The sequence below is a fragment of the Triturus cristatus genome, unplaced genomic scaffold, assembly GCF_964204655.1.
Source record: "Triturus cristatus unplaced genomic scaffold, aTriCri1.1 SCAFFOLD_189, whole genome shotgun sequence".
In the NCBI taxonomy this organism is placed as follows: domain Eukaryota; kingdom Metazoa; phylum Chordata; class Amphibia; order Caudata; family Salamandridae; genus Triturus; species Triturus cristatus.
Window position 1 is genome coordinate 1391698 of NW_028187520.1, and position 23760 is coordinate 1415457.

Genomic DNA, 23760 nt, shown 5'->3' on the forward strand with positions numbered 1-23760 from the left:
TGAGCCAGAGGTTTCCGGTGCTTGGCACCTGCATTTCATTTTCAACACCAGCACTTATGGCAGCTGCCACAGTTATGTAATTTAGAGATGAGCAGAACAACAGTTGTTTATAAATGCAATATACATTAAAAACAGCTAATTCCTGCCGCCCAAGCCATTCTTATATCTTTGGGAGCCTCGAACAATCTGAATTGTCACACTTTAGCAGTGCGATCGTTAATAGTTGTGTAGGAAATGTCATTGGCAACGCTGGCAGTGGCAATGGGCTGTACAAACTGTGGTGCCCTCCTGATGAGGGCCCTGGCACTTTTTTAAGCGCAGCTCGCCACTATGCATGGATGCACTCCACAGAGTTTTTGGGAGACGTACAGGCTTCTCTCATGTATATGCCTCTTGATGTGTCGCACCTGTTAAGCGAAAAGGCAATTTCTGCCTTGGAACGTTTCAAGGAAAGTAGGGCCACAGCGCACACACTGGGATATTTGGCCCCTGCCAAACCGTTTCCTGCAAGAATTTAGAAAATTCCAATTCTACTCCAGGGCACTGACGTATAGACACTGACAGTCTCCCCAGCCCCTACGGCAGTCCCGCAAGTTCTTTAAGATCTGATCATGGATTTCGCAGACAGCTCACAGATCACCAAGGGCATCAGTCCTCCCAGTCCACTTCCCCTGCTGCAACAGCCGCCAAGCTGCTTTAGCTTACCCTTAGTAGCGCAATAACACCCAGGGAGGCAGGATCCAGCACTTTCTCCCATGGTGGTGAGCCATCACGCTAGACAAATGGGTCATCCAAATCATTCGGCAGCTTTGCCCTATGGTTCTTTCTCCCCACCACACCTTCCTCCCACATTGAAACAGCTCTCGGAGGAGCACCTATCCATTCTTAAGCAAGGAGCCATCAAGAGGGATCCCGACTCAGAAACAGGGAAGAGTTGCTGCTGTTGCTATATCCTCATGCCGAAGATGGATGAAGTCCTTTAATCATAGATCTCTGCCTGCTGACTACCTTTCCTGCAGCAAGGCAGATTTCAAATGCTCACGTATGCCCAGATTTGTATTACTATTGTAGATTTTTATAAAACGCATGTCTACCCAAATAGGACTTCAGCCATTGGCAGCAAATGCTGCCCTTTAAAACAGACAAGTCTTCAGATGTTTGCAGAGTAGTGTCTGTCGGATTGAGGTGGAGGTGGAGGGGGAAGGGTATTCCATAGTATTGGTGCCAAATACTGAAAGGAACATCCTCCCTGTCTGGTACAGCAAATTCGCAGTACCTGAGCCAGACTAAGATTAACAGAGGGCAAGGATCTAGAAAGAAAGTAAGGAGTCATAAAGTGCCTCAGATAATGAGGTCCTGATTGTGAAAGTGCTCTATAGACAAATTCAAAGTGCTTTGAATTGGATGCGCTTCGCCAGAGGTCTCTCAGCTGAGTTGAGCCAGTTCCAGACTGTGGCCAAGGATACGCACGGCTGCATTCTGGGTTCTTTGGACGCTTTTGTTGAGATCTTCGAAGCTCCCAGACAAAAAAAATTGTCATAATGTATGTGTGATATGATCAGTGCCTGGACAGTGGTCCTTTTGGATGGATGCAGACAGGTGAGCTCAAGCAATCTTGTAAAAAGTTCGAAAGAAGACGGAGAAAGGATTTCTCAGTACTCAACAAAGATAAATATAGAGAGGCTATTAGAATCTATAAAGCTGAAATAAAATCGTCTCAGGCTCTCTAATTTGAAGAGAAAATTACATCAGCCTCCAACTCCCCACGCAAAATCTTCTGCATCGCGAAATCACTTCTCCAATCCCCCGCCCCCCAATTGTACCCGAGGATACCTTATATCGCTGGAATCAAATGGCAGAATTCTTTTTCAATAAAATACAGGATATATATTCTGCTTTTCCCTCAGGCGATAATCCAACAAAATGTTACATCCATGGACATTACGCCCCAAGATACAGAATGCTTATTTGCTGAAATTACCCCCCAGGTCTGCCCATTCTTTGAAGAATACTCAACCAATTAAAATCTGTCTCGCCCATGGATTCTTCCCCCTCCCCTGCCCCCCTTCCCCCCCCCCCACCATACTCAATCTAGTCGCAGAGACCGTGGCCCCTGTTATTCTTAATTTGATTAATGCCTCATTCCTGATGGAACTTGTCCCCCCTCTTGGAAGTTGGCAATGGTCAAAGCATTGTTAAAAAACTCAATCTGAATCCTGAAGTGTGGGGGAATTACCGTTCCATTTCATTGCTGCCAGGAATTAGCAAAATTGCAGAGAAGCACCTCAACTCTGCACTTTCTGCTTTTTTTGAAAATAATAACTGTCTCCACCCCTCGCAGATGGGATTTAGATCTCAACGAGGTACCGAGACCGCTCTCCTGGCAGTAGTGGAGGAATCCAGAAAAATCCTATATGACTGAGGCTGCGCTGCTATTATTCTCTTAGACCTCAGTGCAGCCTTCGACATGGTCAACCACCAGTTGCTGATCCAGAGACTTAATGATGTGGGAGTGGTCGGGACAGCTCTGAAATGGTTGCAGTCTTTTCTGGAGGATAGATCTTTTGAAGTCTTCGAGGATGAAATCTCCTCAGGACGGATGCCTCTTAGGTGTGGGGTTCCTCAGGGATCTTCCCTAAGCCCCACACTATTCAAGATCTATATGAGGTCCCTGGCTGAGGTGGTTCTATCTTGCGGAATTCAGATTTTCACTTATGCCGATGACACCCAGTTGGTGGTCTCTTTCAATCAGCGGAACAGCACTGGACATGGTCCAACAAGGTGCCTTGAAAAGGTTTCAATATGGATGGAATGTTCTTATTTGAAACTTAACGGAGTAGATGTTCTTTGGCAACTCTGCCCCCCTTGATATAGGAACATTCTGGCCCAGCTGCCTTGGCCCAGCCCCTTCCCCCAAAGGCCAGATTAAGAGTTTGGGCGTTTGGCTTGACCGGAACCTTGATCTCAAAGTGCAAGCACGGAAGGTTGCAACCAGCTGCTATGGGATCCTAAGGATGATATGTAAAATCCTCCCTCTGCTACCTTTTTTGCCAGAAGACTGCTGGTGCAAGTATTGATCCTTTCCCAGCTTGACTATGCCAATGCCCTTTATTTAGGATCCCCTTGCTGTACTACAAAAAAAGTGCACATTGTGCAAAACTGCGCAGCACGTTTGCTCTTGAACATTCCCAACCGTCTTTCAGCTAAACCTGCACTTGTGGTTCTTCACTGGCTTCCTATTCAGGAGAGGACCCAGTTTAAGGCATTGTGCATGGCACACAAAGCACTTTCAGGCAAGGGACCACCCTTCATCCGTTCTACTATTTTGCCCTACCATTCTAATAGGGCCTTGAGGTCGGACAACAAGCATCTGGTGGTAGTACCAAAAATTAGAAGATGGAGAAGTGGTGGGAGCCTTTTCTCATATAATGTTTCCAAGCTATGGAATCGCCTTCCCCTGCAGATCCGTCTGGAACCTAACTATCTGATCTTTCGGAAACAAATTAAAACCTTTATCTTTCCCTAAATACAGTTCGTAGTCTTTGCTCGCACTGCTGGTAGCGCTGGGATGCCATTGGGTAACCACACGCTTTAGAAATGCTGTTTCAATTCATTTCAGACAGGTGCCAGAGTATTAGCCTCAGGCACCTCAACATACCAAAGCAACAGCCTGTCACAGCGTTAATCTGATGGACAAATCTCAATTCCTTATCCAACCATATTCCCAAATTCTTCACCACCTACTTGACCTCCAGCAAGAGCCCTAATACCTCCGGTCACCAAGGGAAACCCCACTGGCCTGGTTGGTTCCCAACTACCAAAATCACAGTTTTACTGCCATTGAGTTTAACGCAATTCAGCCCTATCTGATAGGCAACGGCTTACAAACAGAGTTTGAGTTGTGAGGGATTTATCTGAGCCCCGAGTCAAGGAAAACACTCTACGAGTATCGTCTGCATTAGAGATTATGGAAAAGTTAATATTCCACTTTGCCCACTAAAGGGTGGACATAGACATTAAAAAGCATCAGAAAAGAGCCCTTGGCTCTCCACAAATTATAGAGTGTGTTATGAATGCATAAGGTTTAGATACAACCTGAAAATATTGAGGATCAAAGAAGGAAGTGAGCCAGTGATGGGCCTTACCAGTAATCCTCCCGTTTTAGAGTTTCCTGAGAAGAGCAGTGTGCAATACCTTGTCAAAAGCAGCACTTGGATCCAAGAGGATGAGTGCTGTAATCCCACCCCTGTCAAATGTCTCTTTCAGGTTTTCCAAGACCCAGAGCCGCACAATCAATCAATCATAGCATTTGTAAAGCGCACTACATACCCATGAGGGTCTCAAGGCGCTAAGGGGGGAAAATGCTGCTACTGTTCGAAGAGCCAGGTCTTGAGGAGTCTTCTGAACATCAGTAGTTCTTGGGTCTGCCGTAGGTGGATGGGGAGGGTGTTCCATGTACTGGCGGCGAGGTGGGAGAATGATCTGCCACCGGCGGTCTCTCTTCAGATGCGGGAGACAGAGGCGAGGGCGCAGTCTGCGGAGCGGAGCTGGCAGGTGGGGGTGTAAAAGCTGAGTCGGCTGTTGAGGTACGCTGGTCCGGTGTTGTGGAGTGCCTTGTGTGCGTGGGTGAGGAGCTTGAAGGTTATCCTCTTGTTGACGGGGAGCCAGTGCCGGTGTCTCAGGTGGGATGCGATGTGGCTGCGGCGAGAGATGTCGAGGATCAGGCGTGCAAGGCGTTCTGGATGTGTTGGAGCCGTTTCCGGAGTTTGGCTGAGGCTCCTGCGTAGAGTGCGTTTCCGTAGTCCAGTCTGCTGCTGACGAGGGCCTGGGTGACCGTCCTTGTTTCGGTGGAGATCCACTTGTAGATCCAGCGGAGCATGCGGAGGGTGGTGAAGCAGGAGGAAGAGACTGCGTTGACCTGCTTCGTCATGGAGAGGGTGGAGTCGAGGATGACCCCTAGGTTGTGCGCGTGGTCGGTGGGCGTTGGGGCTGTTCCTACTGCTGTCGGCCACCTGGAGTCGTCCCAGGCCAAGGGGGTGGATCCGAGGATGAGGACCTCCGTTTTGTCCGAGTTCAGCTTCAGTCGGCTGTTCCTCATCCATTCGGAAACATCCTTCATTCCTTCTTGGAGGTTGGGTTTTGCGGTGTGGGGGTCGTTGGTGAGGGAGAGGATCAGCTGGGTGTCATTGGCGTAGGAGATGATGTTGAGGTCGTGCATTCGGGCGACGTGGGCAAGCGGTGCCATGTAGATGTTGAACAGCGTTGGGCTGAGGGATGAGCCCTGGGGTACGCCGCAGATGATCTCGGTGGGTTCGGAGCAGAAGGGGGGGAGGCGGGCGCTCTGTGTTCTGCCGGAGAGGAAGGAGGTGATCCAGTTCAGGGCCTTCTCTTGGATTCCAGCGTCGTAGAGGCGTGTTCGTAGTGTGCGGTGGCAGATCGTGTCGAAGGCGGCTGACAGGTCCAGGAGGATGAGGGCTGCGGTTTCTCCGTTGTCTAGCAGGGTCCTGATGTCATCAGTGGCGGCGATGAGGGCAGTTTCGGTGCTGTGGTTGCTGTGGAACCCGGACTGAGAAGGGTCTAGGATGCTGTTCTCCTCGAGGAAGCTGGTCAGTTGTTTGTTGACGGCCTTCTCGATGACCTTCGCCGGGAATGGGAGCAGGGAGATGGGTCGGAAGTTTTTGAGGTCCTTGGAGTCCGCCTTGGGTTTCTTGAGTAAGGCATTGAACTATGCGTGCTTCCAGCTCTCTGGGAAGGTCGCTGTCTCGAAGGAGACGTTGATGGCTTTCCAGAGATGGGGTGCGATGGTGGTGCTGGCTTTGTTGAAGATGTGGTGTGGGCAAGGGTCTGACGGGGATCCAGATTGGCCGGTGTTCATGATCTTGATGGTGTCGTTGATGTTGGTCCAGGAGGGCAGGCAGTTGGTGTGGATGGTGGTCGTGGAGGCGGGGGACTCAGTGGTTGCCGAGGCGGTCGTGGCCTTGAAGCTGTCGTGGATGTCTGTGATCTTGCGGTGGAAGAAGGTGGCCAGTGAGTCGCATAGGTCTTGCGAAGGTGGGATGTCGTTGGTGCTGGAGCTGGGGTTGGAGAGTTCCTTCACGATGTTGAAGAACTCTTTGCTGTTGTGTGCGTTGTTGTCTAGACGGTCTATGAAGGAGGCCCTTTTGGCAGATCTGATGAGGTGGTGGTGTCTGCGGGTGGCGTTCTTGTGGGCTGTGTAGCTTTCCAGTGTTCGCTCACGGATCCAGTTCTTTTCCAGCTTACGGTGGGTTTGCTTGGAGGCCTGGAGGTCTTCGGTGAACCAGCTGGCTTTCTTGCTGGTGTGGCTGTTGGGGCACTTCTTGAGCAGGGCGAGGGTGTCGGTGCAGTCTTTGATCCACCGTCTGGGGTTGCAAGCGGCAACGTCGGGGTCGGTCGGGTCAGCGGGTGGGCTCTGGGCGAGGGTGGTGGATTGCTGGTCTTTGGTGACTTTGCTCCAGCAGTGGCGTGGCAACTGTTGGTTGCGGTGGTGTGTGGTGGGTTTCCGGCAGGTGAAGTGGATGCAGCGGTGGTCGGTCCAGTGGAGCTCGGTGGTGTGGTTGAAGGAGACGTGGGAGCTCGCGGAGAAGATGGGGTCAAGCGTGTGGCCGGCAGAGTGGGTGGGTGTTGTGACGAGTTGTCTGAGTCCGAGGATGTTGATCAGGGTGGTGGAGTTGGTGTCGTTGTTGTTCTCGAGGTGGAAGTTCAGGTCCCCGAGGAGGATGTAGTCTGTGGAGGCGAGGGCGTGTAAGCTGATGAGGTTGGCGATGGAGTCGCTGAACTGTGGTCGGGATCCGGGAGGGGGGTCTGTAGACGAGGGTTCCTCTGAGGGTGGTGTTGGGGTCGGAGTAGATCTGGAAGTGCAGGTGTTCGGCGGTGCTGAGGGTGCCGTCTGTGTTTTTCGAGACTTTGAGAGTGTTCCTGTGGACGAGGGCGATTCCTCCTCCTACTCCATTGGTGTGGTCTTTGCGTGAAATCTTATAACCTTCCGGGATGGCTATGGCAATGTCGGCTGCCGAAGAGGGGTACAGCCAGGTCTCCGTCAGGAAAGCAACGTATGGGGTGTTGGAGTCGAGTAGGTCCCAGAGTTCGACGGCGTGTTTGCGTGCGAAGTGGATTTTGAGGAGGATGCATCTGAGGTGATTGGGTAATTTGGTAGGTGTGTTGGCAGGCCGGATGCTGGTGAAGCTGAAGTTCCGGCAGGAGAAGGGTCCTTGGGTGCACTTCGGGTCGGTCAGGCAGCAGGTGCGGGGTCGTCCGGTGTTGAGTGCGTGGAGGGTGCTAGCATCGTAGCGGAGTCGGGTGTCATGTCGTTCGCGGGGGCCAGGGGTTCTGGCGCTGGGCACGGTCCACGCATGGACTGGCGCAGACAGGCTTGCCTTAGACGCACCTATGGCGCGCCTGCTGCGCGCGTCCACTGTGCGTCCGCTGTGTGGCCTCCATATAAGGGGAGTTGGGAGGGAGGAGCAGCTGGGAGATGGTAGCGGGGTGGCGAATGAGTGAGTGAGTGGGGGGGCGGGGACGCAGGAATGCAGCAACGGGAAGAGCGGGAACTGAACGGGTGACGGACGACGGGGGGGAACAGAAGGCAAGTCGGGCACAGAGCTGGCAGGGGGGAACAGGGAGGGAGAAAAGGCAAGTTTACAGCAAGACAAGGGAGGAAAAAAAGACAGGTTACCACAGGGGAGGAGAAAAAGAAAATGGCAGGTTATGACAAAATACAGTCAGGCAGACAAGGCAGTGCAGCTAAAGAGACAGCTAAAGGGATACCTCAACAGCCGCCTCAACTTCTACGCTCCCAAACGCCAGCTTCGATCGACCGGCCAAGCCCTCGCCACCGTCCCCCGCATCCGAAGAGCCACCACAGGGGGACGGTCCTTCTCCTTGCTCGCCGCCAGGACGTGGAACTCCCTCCCGACCCACCTCCGCCTGACCCAGGACCACCTCGCCTTCAGGAAGCAACTCAAGACCTGGCTGTTCGAGCAGTAGCGGACCCCCCTCCCCTAGCGCCTTGAGACCCTCTTGGTGAGTAGTGCGCTATATAAATGCTTTGATTGATTGATTGATTGAGTACAAACCGAGGCAGTACAGCAGCGTGGGGAGCGACCTGCCTGCGAGCAGGGTCAGAGGTCGCTCCTTTCACCGCTGCGCGGCCTCCATATAAGGGGAGTTGTGTGGGAGGAGCAGCTGGGAGGTGGGAGCGGGGTGGCGAATGAGTGAGTAGGGGGGCGGGACCGCAGGGACGCAGTGGCGGGAAGAGCGGGAACCGAACGGGTGATGGACGGCAGGGGGGGGACAGAAGGCAAGTCGGGCACAGAGCTGGCAGGCGGGGAACAGGTAGGGAGAAAAGGCAAGTTTACAGCAAGACAAGGGAGGAAAAAAGACAGGTTACCACAGGGGAGGGGAAAAGGAAAATGGAAGGTTATGACAAAATACAGTCAGGCAGACAAGGCAGTGCAGCAAAAGAGAGACCAGTACAAACCAAGGCAATACAGCGGCGTGGGGAGCAACCTGCCTGCGAGCAGGGTCAGAGGTCGCTCCTTTCACCGCTGCGCGGCCTCCATATAAGGGGAGTTGGGAGGGAGGAACAGCTGGGAGGCGGGAGCGGGGTGGCGAATGAGTGAGTGGGGGGGCGGGGCCGCAGGGACGCAGCGGCGGGAAGAGCGGGAACCGAACCGGTGACGGACGACGGGGGGAAACAGAAGGCAAGTCAGGCACAGAGCTGGCATGTGGGGAACAGGAGGGAGAAAAGGCAAGTTTACAGCAAGACAAGGGAGGAACAAAGACAGGTTACCACAGGGGAGGAGAAAAAGAAAACAGCAGGATATGACAAAATACAGTCAGGCAGACCAGGCAGTGCAGCAAAAGAGACACCAGTACAAACCGAGGCAGTACTGCGGCGTGGGGAGCGACCTGCCTGTGAGCAGGGTCAAAGGTCGCTCCTTTCACCGCTGCGCGGCCTCCATATAAGGGGCGTTGGGAGGGAGGAGCAGCTGGGAGGCGGGAGCGGGGTGGTGAATGAGTGAGGGGGGGCGGGGACGCAGGCGGCGGGAAGAGCAGGAACAGAACGGGTGACGAACAGCAGGGGGGGAACAGAAGGCAAATCTGGCACAGAGCTGGCAGGGGGGAACAGGGAGGGAGAAAAGGCAAGTTTACAGCAAGACAAGGGAGGAAAAAAGACAGGTTACCACATGGGAGGAGAAAAAGAAAACGGCACGTTATGACAAAATGCAGTCAGGCAGACAAGACAGGGCAGCAAAAGAGACATCAGTACAAACCGAGGCAGTACAGCGGCATGGGGAGCGACCTGCCTGCGAGCAGGGTCAGAGGTCGCTTCTTTCACCGCTGCGCGGCCTCCATATAAGGGGAGTTGTGTGGGAGGAGCAGCTGGGAGGTGAGAGCGGGGTGGCGAATGAGTGAGTAGGGGGGCGGGGCCGCAGGGACGCAGTGGCGGGAAGAGCGGGAACCGAACGGGTGATGGACGGTGGGGGGGGACAGAAAGCAAGTCGGGCACAGAGCTGGCAAGGGGGGAACAAGAAGGGAGAAAAGGCAAGTTTACAGCAAGACAAGGGAGGAAAAAAGACAGGTTACCACAGGGGAGGAGAAAATGAAAACGGCAGGTTATGACAAAATACAGTCAGGCAGACAAGGCAGTGCAGCAAAAGAGACACCAGTACAAACCGAGGCAGAACAGCAGTGTGGGGAGCGACCTGCCTGCGAGCACAGAGTCTGTACTGTGGTTCAGCCAGAAATCCAAATGAGACAAGTGCAGGCGATTGTGGATTCCAGATACTCTCATATTTCTCTATTAATGTGTTTATCTTGGATTTTAACCTGCAATGATAAAAGAGAAATGGGGATGATTCTCTCTGCCATACACCTGAGCGACTGGATGGAATCAGTTGACCTGCAGGATGCGTATTATTATTTATTCACCCTGCAGCCCCACAGACATTACTTGCTGTTCGAGGGCAGCCAATGGCATTTTTCAATTTGTAGTGCTGCCCCAGGTCTCCCTAGTGCCCATGGGTGTTCACTAAAGGATAGAGATGGTAGCTACTTTGGAGGTTAGAAATGCCAATTTTTCCCTACCTAAATGACTGGCTGCTGAAGCTAGGTTTGCCACAGTCAGTCGTAGAACACATCCACACGACGGTGAACCTCCTGACATTGTTGGGGTTCTTACTCAATGAGCCTAGGTCGCACCTGACTCCTTTTCATCACATCTGACTCTTTCTCAGAGGTTTCCTTTCATAGGAACTGTCTTATATACAGTTCAGTTATTATCCTCTGTTGCAACGAGACTGGGGCATTCAGGCTATGATCCTGATGTTTCAGCTTCCATCTTTTATATCTGTGTGAGCAGATCTAAGTCTTCTTGTCCACAACGCCAGATTGCATATGCAGGCTTTGTAACGGAATCTCAAATTCTAATGGGCTCAGCACCAAGGAAAACTGTTTGATGCCATTCTGATTTCAGAGGAGATTGCACATTATCTGTAGTATTGACTGATCCAGCCCAGTTGGACCACCGGCAGACTCCTCTCCCTTCTCCACCCACAGCTGAGGGTGGTGACTGATGCCTACTGCTGGGTTGGGGTAGCCAGCTGGGGGAGACAGAGATCAGAGGACCCTGGTCTGTGCATAAACCTGGCTCCATATCAATATGTTGGTCTTGTGCGCCATTCAGTTTGTGTTAAAGGCCTTCCTGCACTCTATCAAAGGAATGCCGGTGCAGGTTAGCAAGGACAACAACAACACCTTGCGGTACTGCAACAAGCAGGGCAGTGTGTGGCCCTGGGTCCAGTGCCAAGAGGCCCTTGCACCTATAGAGTTGGCTGGAGCATTGGGGAATTCCCTGGTCTTGAAACACCATTTGAATGCCAGGGCAGACAAGCCCAAGGTGGCATAGTGCCAATAGTTTTGCTTTTGCTAGTTAGACTTTCTACAAAGAGAGTCGCTATGATATTCATTCTGGCCTTTCCACCCCTACTTCTTGGGACCTAAGTTCCAAAAAAGATCAGGAAAGGCCAGGCACAAGTCATGCTTGTGGCTCTGGATTGGGCCAAGAGACCCTGGTACCAGAAACATCTGGGCTTGAGCATCTGCCCTTTGTTCAGGCTACCACTTTGGGATGGTCTTGTATCGCATCAGCAGGGCAGGCTCCTTCTCCGGAACCGGGCCAATCTACACCTCGATGCTTCTGCCACCCGAGGTTGTGGAGGTCACCCTGGCTGTCAGACATCCTTTTACACCAGGTGAGAGGACAAATTTGTTGTCTGGGGTGAAGCTCTGCAAGGCAAATCCTTTACAAGCCTAACTGTTGGATGTTTTATTGTTTGTTTTTCCTTTGGCTCAGCAAGTGGTCACTATTAAAGGTTATTTTGCAGCCCATTTGGCCTTTTTGCATTTGCCGGACAAACCGTCCTTGTTTACACCAACTGATGTTCTGAGGTTTATTAAAGGTATGACAAACTTGCTCCCTCCCAAATGTTTTGTGATGCCACAAAGGGGCCTTAACTTGGTCTTGACGGTTCTCATGTGTCCACCCATGTAGCTCATGCACAGCTGCTTGCTTCATCTTCTGACTCCAAAAACTGTACTCCTAATTGGAATCACTTCAGCTCATAGCATGAGTGAACGTCAGGCACTGTCAGTGCAACTGCCCTACAACAGATTTTCTCCAGACAATCTGGTGCTTAGGACTTGGTGGCCTTCTTGCCAAAAGTCATGAGTCCTTTCCACGTTGAGCAATCCATCATTCTCCCAGCGCCCTTTGCCCTCCTCCTTTCTTGGAGAGGAGGAGTGATTCTATTAGTTGGACCCTAAAACATCAATCGTACCAAGTACTAGAGGGTGGACATTCAGCTTTTGTTGGGTTTCTTGGGTCAAACAAATGATTGGCTGTACAGAAAAGGACTTTGCTAAGGTGAATAGCCCTTTGCTTCAAGAGCTGGTACACACTGGCTAAAAAGCAGCCTCTGTTGGAAATGAGGGCCATTTCACCAGGGATAAGGTTCTTCCACTGCATTGACATGCGTCATTGGCATCTGCCAGGCTGTGTGCTTCGGTGCACACATTCACAACACAATGCTGCCTTGACAATCAAGACTAACAGAAAGGCCAGTACGCAGGTTCGGTCATGCATGACTTTTTGATTTGAGTCCACTCCACAGACTCTCTTACTCCAGGAGGTACTACTTTGGTATCTATTCTACAGGTGTGAAATATGTGGTTAGAAGTATCCATCAGGAAAGCAAATTTAGAGTAAATTAGAGCACCTTTAGAGAATTGCTAAGAAAGATTTCCAGATCCAGTCTGGGGCCTGGGCAATATTGTAAAGGTGAAGAATCTGTGGTTAGATAGTATCCACCAGAAAGAGCATTAAGATGTGTAACTTGTTCAGTTGCATCTTTTCTAGGGAAATGAACAAAATGAGCATCTGAACACATAAATTATAAGAAACCTTACCTCAGAAGGTATAAGCCATATTAAAAAGTTAATGATAATTTGGGATCTAATCTAGCATTTTGTGTCTTTTATTATACAGAAACGTTTCCAGCAGAACTGGGTAAGTTTAATAAAGGATATGAAATGTTTTTAAAGTTTTCTATTTACTCTTTATGTTGTCTAATTCACATATCATCTGTTATGTTCTTACTTTTAGAGAGCAAATACATCCAACCTGGTGAATGTGAGTAATATCCATGTACTGGGAGATGCTGTAACACTTGTGAAGCCAAGGGTTTCAGTACCAAATGGGGCTTCAAAGGCGTTAGGTGCTGGTATTACCTATACTTATTGAGCACTTATGACCTTGTGCTTTAGGACTATTTTCTGTTTTCCAATAGTTGGGGTTAATGAAGTCACATGCTTTCTGCAGAATTATTTTAGTTATCTGGCCTAAGGTTCGATGTTGTCTCTTCAATAGTATCTTAATTTGGATCTTTTTGTCGATGAGCTACCAAAGGCAATGCAGCTGTGTTTGTTTCAAATATAACTTTTAATTTTACCTGTCAGGGAATTCACAAAATGATAATATTGGAAAATAATTGACACCCGGTTTGGTAAATGGATAACTTTGTCATCAAATCTGAATTAAACATTAGATTAAAACCATTGCAGGTTGGTATAAGAAAAGGAAAAAAAAGAGTAGAGATTGGTTACAGGACCTCATATAACCAAACAGACCTGTCCTGAAGATTACGTAATTAAAGCAATATGATTTGGGATGTTAGGATTGACAGATCAGTCAGCAGTCTCCAGTAATAGACTAATGTTTATTCTGAAGTTCAGACAATAGTGTAATAAAAATGTATCTAATAAATGAATATTGTTCTCACAGTCACAATGACCACAGCCATGAAAAAAGATGTTTAAAAAAAAAAACCAATGTCAACAGCTAACCGTATGAGAAAGAGCTTTGAGCATCTTTGTTAGTATAATCCTCCACTATTTGGTAACAGCACACCATGTCCTTCACACTCCATGGCTTGGCCAAGCTTAGACAACCTTCACCAGGAAGGTGTGTCTGCAGAGTCCATGAGTCCATGACAAAGACTGATGATTTGGCAGTTAAGGGTACAAGCCACATCCTAAGAGAAGGTTTCAGAAAAGTTTCCAATGTTTTATTGAAAGGTAAGAAAACAGGAAACAACCTTAAAAGCTATCTAATTCTCCCTCATTTAGAGGTGAGTGTCATAAACGCCAATGACTCTCTTGTTGGAAAAGCCTTTCTCATCAGCACACTCTGGTGGACATGGCATCTGAAAATCAATGGATTTAAGGCAGGCCTTCAAACCATGATGATCTAGAATAATACCTCACTGTACATTAGGGACATTTGTTTTCATTTCTGCAAAAAGGCACCCTGTAAGGAATATGCCTCTTTTTGTGTGTTCACCGCAAAGTTTTTAGAATATGAGAGTGCACTGAGGTTTGCTAACCAGACCTCAATGCCGGTGCTCTGACCCTAAAGTGTATGTCGAATGGGCTGTACCCCATTTGAAATGGCTCACTTACCTGTAAGTCCCTAGTAAATGGTACCCTGGTAATTTGGTCATGAAAGTTAGAGGGGTAGCCCAAGACTTGCAGGACCGTTTGTGCCACCCTGGAGGCCCTCCAATTAAAATGAGCCAGTCACTGCAGTCTTATAGGGCAGTCCCGCACTGCTAGCCCGACTTTGCTATTAAAACAATGGCAAAGCCACCACTTCCCCTCATACATTTGTGTAACTCGCCCCTCTGGCAGGCCTACTGAGTCCTAAAGGCAGAGTACCATATATGACACAGGCAGGACATGTACTTTACACGTCCTGACAGTTAAACTCGCAAGACTACAGTGTTCGAGGCATATGAGCTGTAGATCGTATACTTGTGCATAGATCCCCATCTGGTGTTGGGCTCGGATGTTTGCACGTTGTTATTGTAGAAGTATTTGTAGTCACGAGATAGGTGACTCCTCCTTTGGTTAGTAGTGCGCATTGGCATCAACTCCGTCTCCAGATTGTTTTTTTCCGTCGTCGGGTTCGGATGTTATTTGCTGCGCTCCGGGTCGTTGTAGAATTCGATCCCCCTTCGACGTGCAAAGCTCTCACCGTTCGACGGTATTGTGGTATTGTTTCGATCGGGCTCTCCCTCGAAGCGTATCCAAAAACCAACAAACTATTCGAGTCCGGTCGTCGACGCCATCAACCAGCATATGGGAAGGACTCCATTTAAAAAATGCAAGTGTGGGTCTAAATTCCCACACACAGATCTCCACGAGGTCTGCAACCTTTGTCTCTCTCCAGAACACGAGAGTCAACACTGTCAGGCCTGTGATTCTTTCAGGTGCAAGAAAACTATACATGATCGCCAGGCTCGACGTCACGAAATGTTTCAGCGCCGGACAACATCTTCGATGCAGGCCCCGACGATCCAGAACCAGAGACAGGAGATTAACAAGCCTGCGTCTCTGAAGCCGATGAATCGGACTCAGAAGACCAGATGATTACTCCAGGTCAACGGAACGTGAGTACTGACATCGACGCCCCTGCCCCGAAAAAAGACAAGACTCCGGTAACACCTTCACCTTCGGGTCTGGGTCGACACGTGATAATACTTCAGAAGCCCCGCCTCCGGGCCCTGCTCCGAAGTCTACAAAGCCTTCAGACAGCTTGGGATCGAGCCAGCCACACCACAGTACCGAGAAATCATCTTCACCACCAAAACACAAACCCAAGGTACCGTCGACACCAGAGTCTTCGGTACCGAAACAAAAAACCAAGGTACTGTCGACTCCTGACTCTTCGGCACCGAAACAGAGTCAACCCAAGGCTTCCGATCTGGAAAAACATTCGAAATCTACAGAGTCGAAAACTCCACCTAAGCAAAAGGAGACTAAAACCCCTCCTAAATCTAAAGACGACGAGCCAAAACACCACTCGGAGCCTAAGTCCTCGGCGCCGAAAAAGACAGTGGGTCAAAATAACTTTTTCTTCCAGATCCACCAGATCCTAAGCAAAACACACTCCATATCGACCCCATTACCGGTCAGGTCACCTCTATACCTCCTAAGAAGAGGAAATTAGACACCTCAGACACACCTGAGATACCCTTAAAGAAAAAAGACTCAGCCACTTCAACTATAAGGCCTTTCTCTCCACCTCCACAGCTTCCAAACATAATACTCTCTTCAGCACACTCTCCAGTGCCTCCTCTCTCACCTGCACCACAAGACAATAATGAGGATATAGGGGGTGGGGATGAGGACATAGACCCACCACATGATAATGATGATACTGACGATGACACCCACAGTATCCCGCCTCATGACTCTTGGGATGATTATAATCCCATACCTTTTTGGACACCGCTAGACCACCAGGCATTCTACGGGACGGGACGCTGACGCTGTTTGTTCCCCTCACCGCCACTCACCAACGCTGGCCGCAGTGGGGGGGAACTACAGCTCCCGCCAGCCTTTGCACCGCCCAGGACCTCCTTCCGGCTAGTTCCGCGCCCGGAGGCGCTACAAATCCAGAGGCTCCCTCGGTGGAGCGGGGGACATACCTTTTTGGACACCGCTAGACCACCAGGCATTCTACGGGACGGGACGCTGACGCTGTTTGTTCCCCTCGCCGCCACTCACCAACGCTGGCCGCAGTGGGAGGGAACTACAGCTCCCGCCAGCCTTTGCACCGCCCAGGACCTCCTTCCGGCTAGTTCCGCGCCCGGAGGCGCTACAAATCCAGAGGCTCCCTCAGTGGAGCTGGGGACATACCTTTTTGGACACCGCTAGACCACCAGGCATTCTACGGGACGGGACGCTGACGCTGTTTCTTCCCCTCGCCGCCACTCACCAACGCTGGCCGCAGTGGGGGGGAACTACAGCTCCCGCCAGCCTTTGCACCGCCCAGGACCTCCTTCCGGCTAGTTCCGCGCCCGGAGGCGCTACAAATCCAGAGGCTCCCTCGGTGGAGTGGGGGACATACCTTTTTGGACACCGCTAGACCACCAGGCATTCTACGGGACGGGACGCTGACGCTGTTTGTTCCCCTCGCCGCCACTCACCAACGCTGGCCGCAGTGGGGGGGAACTACAGCTCCCGCCAGCCTTTGCACCGCCCAGGACCTCCTTCCGGCTAGTTCCGCGCCCGGAGGCGCTACAAATCCAGAGGCTCCCTCCGCGTCGCGGGACGCGCGCGGGCGACGCCGGGCTGAGCCCGGGCAGAGGGCGGGCCGTCTGTGGCCGTCCGGGGCCAGACGAGGCCGGGCTGGGCCACCTCTCTAAGGCAAGTGAATACTTCAAGCTCGGACATACCCTGTTTGCATATCAATTGCTGTACCTCAGCTACTCTTGTGATTCTGTGACTCGCACCAATTCGAAGGCCGGCTCACGAGCACGTTAGAAGGCCCTGTCCCCCATTATTGGATAAACATTAAACTGTGACTGATTGGTCGCTGGTCTGCTTCGTGCTTTCATCGCCCATTGCTGTCTGAAGCTCCTGATCCGCTTTGAACTACCTGTAGCAAACCGATCTAGCTAGAGCTTCCAGTGACCACCCTGACTTAAGATACATATCTTTTATTAAGTAAAATAAGAGGGTAGTCGTTGTTCCCTTTTTTGTGCAATCAAATTTACAATTTATAATCCATTGTGTTGCATATGCGCTGATTGTAAAATCTTTTAGTAGTGTATCTTTAAGATTAGGGCAACTAGGTCTATTACAGACAGCTTGTAATTGGGTTATTGAATTAAAATTGTGCCCCACACTGCTAACCCATGGTAAAAAATAATTCCACTATGGACAACTACCTTGTGAAAGTAGTAAGTAAAATCAACAAAGATAGAAGGAAATCACTGGGCTGTGAAAATACTACTGACTTAGGCTCTCTGAGTAGCGCTGTTAACACTACTACAAATGTTGCGGCATCTAATGCCCTAGCTACTGAATGTTTGCTAACAGAGTTTTTGGCGCTACCAGAGTCCCCTGTAGTTTCAGAATGTCCTCTACTTACGTCTGCAGACCCTGACGCCACACCTTTGAACCTGTTGGACGAATCTAGAATTGATCATTCAGCCTGCTCCCCAAAAAAAAGGGCAGTAAGGGAATGTAGAAAAACGATACCAAAGCGGGGTGGTGCTCAGCACAAATCAAATTGTGAAGCTACTCCCAAAAATTCCTACTGCCAAAAGGGAACTATGACTAAAAATTGCGGCACTGATACATACATGAGCACAAATAGTATGTCCTGCATTATTAAGGCTTTTGAGGATAAATTAGAGGCTGTTGTTAAACCACTAGTTGATAAAATAGACCTACTATCTGCAGAAGTGCTTAGACTAGGTGGCTCTCTTTCTACAATAATTGACACTCAGAATAAACCACAAGGTGGGATAATGGAGCAACAGGGAACAAATGCACAAGTCCCGATTAAGGAGAATACCCTTCCACCTAATCCCATACCAAACAATCAGATGGTGGATAAAATTACTACATCAAATGTAGCACCATCTACTACAGGTTGGACAACGGTTCAAGCTAAGAAAACTCGCACTACTAACTTACCCCCACAATGCGAACCATATGTTATAGTACTTACAAATGTTCCGCCCTTAGATACTATGCAGTCTAATGTACAAAATGAATCACATGATTCCCTTAAACGGAAAACAGTTTCCTGGCTAAACCACAATTGTGGGTTCCCCGTCAATTACTCGGATCAGATATTATCAACTAGACGGGTCCCTTGAATTGGGAGTGCCAGGAAAACTTGTAAAGGTGATTGCATAATCGTTAATTTTAAGCACCCCCAACACGTGGCGACTGTACTACTTAGAGCAGCATCATTGGTACTGGGAGAGAATAGTGTGGGTGTACATCCTTTAGGTTATTTCTACCACCATCTAGCTAGGACTACACAGATCAATACTCCAAGTATATCCCAAAACAATAATCAATGCTTACCATTTCAGATCAACACAAACAATAGGTATTTGGCATTAAGTACCCTGGATCTGAATGACTGACTAATGTCAGCCAATGTGCCAGATGTGGAGACTAAGATAGCAACACAAGGTGGAGACAGGATCTTGACCATAGTGGAACCTAATGATGAAATTGATCAAATAAGGATGGAGACCCCTACAATACTATATGATACCCTGATACCTTATCCTAAGACAACCGCGGAGACCTATATAAATCCAAGGTCAACTATTGCTATCCTGGGCGAGGTTGGACAATGTGGTATCAAGCATATTGTGAATGGGGGGATAACTACTGCAAAGCCGCCATTATATGAAAATAATGTCTCACACATTACTGCGGATGGTGCAGCTGAACTTCTATCTGTTAGATTAACATCATGGAATATAGCAGGGCTAACTAGGAACCTGCAGGATGAAGTTTGGTGCTCCTATATCGAGAATTATGATATTATCCTCCTGCAGGAGACCTGGGCTATAGATACACCTCATAGACTGGGTTATAGAACATTCAGTCGTGGCGCAGTGCCGTCAGAAAGAGGAAGAGCATCTGGGGGCTTGGTGATTTGGATAAGGGTTACCGTGGAGGTTGACATCACACTACTGCCGATTGATTCCCCCGATCTAATGGGATTAAAAATAGTAACTAGGGGAAAAGAAATTATATATTTACTAAATGTATATAATAGACCGCATCCTCTTAGTAAAGAATCACAGGTGATAGAACTCCTTGATTCTTTTTTAAATACTTTAAGTCCAAGCAAGCAGATAATTGTTGGAGGAGATTTTAATTGTCAATATGAGCCAGTATTGGGCTTGGATACTCTATTCGAAGAACAGGACATAGCTAATAATGTCCTGCCCTTAGAGTCCAATAATATGGTTAAAAATTCTAGAGCAGCTATGCAGATTTTACAAACCTCAGTAAATCACGATTTAAGGGCGTGTAATGGCCGTTTTCAGTCTGATAGACCAGCGGCTCCAACTTTTGGCAGGGGAAACTATAGGTCACACATAGATTTTTTATTGGTTTCCATGAGTCTATGGTTTTTAATAATAGATTTCAAAATAGACCACAGAACAGAGAGTGACCATTTCCCCCTCCAATTGTGGTTACATCCAGAACCTTTTATACATAATATAAGCATGGTAGCCATGCTAAATAGCTCCGCAGGAGAACACCAGGTTTCAAATAATAGGCATGTTATTTAGTGGCCCTATATTTTGGCCAAGGATGAAACGATGACAAACATATACAATTCCTTTGCTGATATACTGGAGGAACGCCAAATGCCTGCTCCAGGTACTCAGGATGTTTTAGATTTACACTACAAATTAGTAGATGCACTGACTCCCCATTTAAGTAAAATCTACAAAAAGGATTCGAGCCAGAAAGACAACCATTTAGTGACAACAAACCAATGGTATAACAAAGATTGTCGTAAAGCTAAGACTGACCTGATCCAGGCTGTAAAATTAAAGGACTTCCAGGGAATCCAAGATAGTAGATTAGCATATAATAAGATATTGGCCCAAGCAAAAAAAGCATGGGACGATGCTCTCTGGGATGACCTTATAAATGCTGCCCACCAGAAAGATCAGGGTACATTCTGGAATCTAATCTCCAAGGGAAATAAAAAAGGCAGATCATCCAGGGATATATACCTCGATGAAAAAACCTGGTGTGATCACTTTTCTAAATTATATTGTAACACCAACGAGGAGTTGGTTATGGAGGACCAAGAGATCAATATATTATCTGATAATAATACCCTTTTACATTTTAGCTTAGAAGAAACTGTTGAGGCATTACAGGCTATTAAAATGGGTAAAGCACCTGGCCCGATAAAATCCCTGGTGATTTGCTAAAGCACGATGTAGGAATTTGGGGACCCTACATTAATTTTTTATGTAATTCTATAGCGGCTGGGACACCAATTCCTGAATCTTGGAAAGGGGCTGAAATCGTTACAATTTTTAAGAAAGGGGATCGTTATGACCCAGCCAACTACCGCCCTATAAGTTTAATAGATCTTTTACAAAAAACTTTTGCCAGACACATTTTAAACAGACTTTTAATATGGATAAAGGGGGCACAGATTTTATCCAAATACCAAGCAGGATTTAGGTTAAAAACCAGTACGGTGGATCAAGTATTTAGATTCATGTGTATTTGCTGGAAATATATTAATATAAGAAAGGGAAGTTTGTATGTAGCATTCATTGATCTAAGGGCTGCGTTTGACCTTGTACCCCGTAAACTACTATGGTCCACCCTTAAAGATATGGCAGTTCCTAGTGAGTTACTTAAGGAAATAATCAGACTCCATACAGGAAATTATGCTAGAGTTAGATGGGGTAAGGGAGGAGAAATTTCAAAGGATATCCCTGTGGGTCGGGGCGTCCGCCAAGGGTGTGTGCTGGCGCCCACACTCTTTTCTCTATATGTTAACAATATACCCACCTATCTAAGAGATTGTAAACATGACTCCCCGAAACTAGGAGATGAGGTGATCACCGCATTGCTTTTTGCTGATGACACTATCCTCATCTCGCAAACCCCGCAAGGTTTACAAAACCTAGTAAACACTTTTAATAACTATTGCGTGGAGAAGGGGTTAGAAATAAACTCATCTAAAACAAAATATATGTCCATAAATCCTCAGAAATCCTTTAGAAAGAACTTGGCCTTAAATAATCAGAAATTGGAATATGTGGAGAGTTGTAATTACCTGGGCATCATGCTGGATAGTATGCCTTATTGGAAGGGGCAATTGGAAAAAAGTAAATTAACTTTGAAACAAAATCTATTGCCTATCCTAAAGGTGCATGGCAGTAGTCAATCTAAAGCAATTACGCCGGCACTAGAATTATTTAAAGCAAAGGCTCAATCGGCAGCACTATACGGCGCCGAGGTCTGGGGTTATTCCTGCAACAACACTTTTAGGAAGGAAGAAAATATCTTCATACGCAGGCTACTTAAAATACCATTAAGAACATCGATAACTCCAGTGTTTATGGACATCAACCTTAAAAGGACCGACCATCAAGCCACATTAAGGCCACTACTCTATTGGATTAGACTATGGACAACCCCTGAGCTGAGTGACTACAAGAATGGACTGATAGAAATAATTAGGATTGATGAATATAAAAATATTCCCTGGTTAAAACACATTTCCCAGTGGTTTAGAAGGCTTGGGTTCTCCCATTTTTGGGAAAACCCTCAGAACATGTTACCACCCTCAAAAAAACTCTTGAAATCTGCGTATTGGGTATATGTTAAGAACGAAGTATCCTCTAGCTCCACACTAGGTACATTGACGCAGAGATTCTTGTCCATTAAGGATACTCCTGTTTTCGAACAATTTATGGACGAGATAAGACCCCCTTTAGCAAAAACGCTGTATTTACAATTCAGATATGGGGTCCTGCAGATTTCTGCAAATACTAGTAGCTGGAGGGGCAATGAAGATGATAGAGGATTGTGTACCCTTTGCTCGCAAGAAGCAAAAGAAAATGATGCTCACTGTTTTTCTGCCCAGTTTATAAAAAGCCAAGGGATCGATGGATTAAACCCTTGTGTAAAAACATGGGGTTTAGACTTTATAAAGAGGCAGAACGTACACTTAAGTCAAATACTTCACAACCAATAGTGTTCAGCATAAGTAGATTCCTATTCAATGTATATCTTATAAGGAACCAGAAAGGCTGCAAACTGTAATATTCAAAGGCTGGTTATACCACCTCCTGGCTTGGTTTGACACCATGAATTTTATTTCTCTCCCCCTTTCTTAAATATATTATAATAACCTTTTAAATATTATCTGGCTTTTAATTAACTTATATTGTTTTTAGCATAGCTGTGATAGAATTCAATGTGATTGATCTCCACATTTATTGTCTGGAATCTGGATTGTGTATTGTATATGTTTTAATATCTATGTATGTTGCTTTTATGACAAATAAGTCGAAATAAAGCTTGAATTGAATTGAATTGAATTGATTATAATGTCCCAGATGTACCTGAGCCAGATGTATATCCATCTAGAGCATCCCCTCCAGACGACAACATAGGGTTTGCACAACTAATAAATAGAGCTGCACAATACCATGGGGTTCAACTCCACTCAGACCCTTTGGAGGAAGATTTTTTATTAGAGACCTTCTTGCAGCTTCAAAAATCAACAAATACTCTCCCTATGCTGAAAGGGATGATTAAACATGCCCCTGAGGTTTTTAAAGATCCTGTCATGGCTAGAGTGCTCAATCCTAGAATTGACAAAAAATATAAAGCAGTTCCAAGCGATCCAGCTTACATTAAGGGTCAGCTCCCTCTGGATTCACTAGTAGTGGCAAATGCCCGTAAACCGGCAAATTCCCAAACCACAGGTGATGCCCCTCTGCCAGACAAAGAATCTAAACTATTGGACGCATCCGGTAAAAGGGTTGCGTCACAGGCAGCAACGTTTTGGCGTATTGCTAACTCACAAGCCTTACTAGCAAGGTATGACAGGGCTCACTATGATTAGCTTGAAAAGCTCATGCATCATATCCCAGATCAATATAAGACCAAGTCAAACAATCTCATACAAGAGGTAAAGTTAATCACAAATACCTCTATTAAATGTGCCCTGGATGCAGCAGATCTAGCATCTCGCACAATTTAAACAAGTGTGTTACTACGCAGACATGCGTGGTTACGCATATCTGGATTTTAGCAAGAGATGCAGTCTACCATCCTCAATCAACCTTTAGATCAAGAACACTTGTTTGAACCTACTGTGGACACATCTTTAGAAAAGATGAAAAAGGACACTGACACAGCCAAATCTATGGGGGCTCTACAGGCAACAACTACTAGAGGTTCCTTTCGTCGCTCCTCTTATAGGGGCGCCTCCAAAGCCATTGGCACAGAAAACACCTCTTCCACCAATAAAAGCCCCACTCAAACTTCCCCTAACAGAGGATGTTTTAGAGGGACTTACAGAGGCAATAACAGACGGAGAGGACGTGGTTCTAACACCCGCAACTCCCCCGCCGCAGACAACGTCCAATGTCCATAGAACATCCCACGCTTCTCAAGCAGGAGGTTCTCTCTCTCTTGCAAAAGCATGCAATAGAACCAATTCCCCTACATCAACAAAGTACAGGGGTTTACTCCTTTTGTTTCCTCATTCCAAAAAAGGACATCACTCTCAGGCTAATCTTAGACCTCAGACTGTTAAACCTGTACATACAATCCGACCACTTCCACATGGTCACTCTACAACAG

At 47.8% G+C, this 23760-nt stretch overlaps 1 protein-coding gene across 1 annotated transcript in view; it reads left to right on the plus strand.

Annotated features, from left to right (window-relative positions):
- The first annotated feature begins 10681 nt into the window (after nt 1–10681).
- Nucleotides 10682–23760, plus strand: part of LOC146771119 (erythroid membrane-associated protein-like) — a 94598-nt gene continuing 81519 nt past the window's right edge. Inside the window, exons 1-4 of the mRNA XM_085640344.1 lie at nt 10682–10753; nt 11375–11480; nt 12515–12586; nt 12683–12709. Of these exons, the coding sequence (XP_085496470.1) occupies nt 10682–10753; nt 11375–11480; nt 12515–12586; nt 12683–12709 (277 nt within the window). The remainder of the gene's footprint in view (nt 10754–11374; nt 11481–12514; nt 12587–12682; nt 12710–23760) is intronic.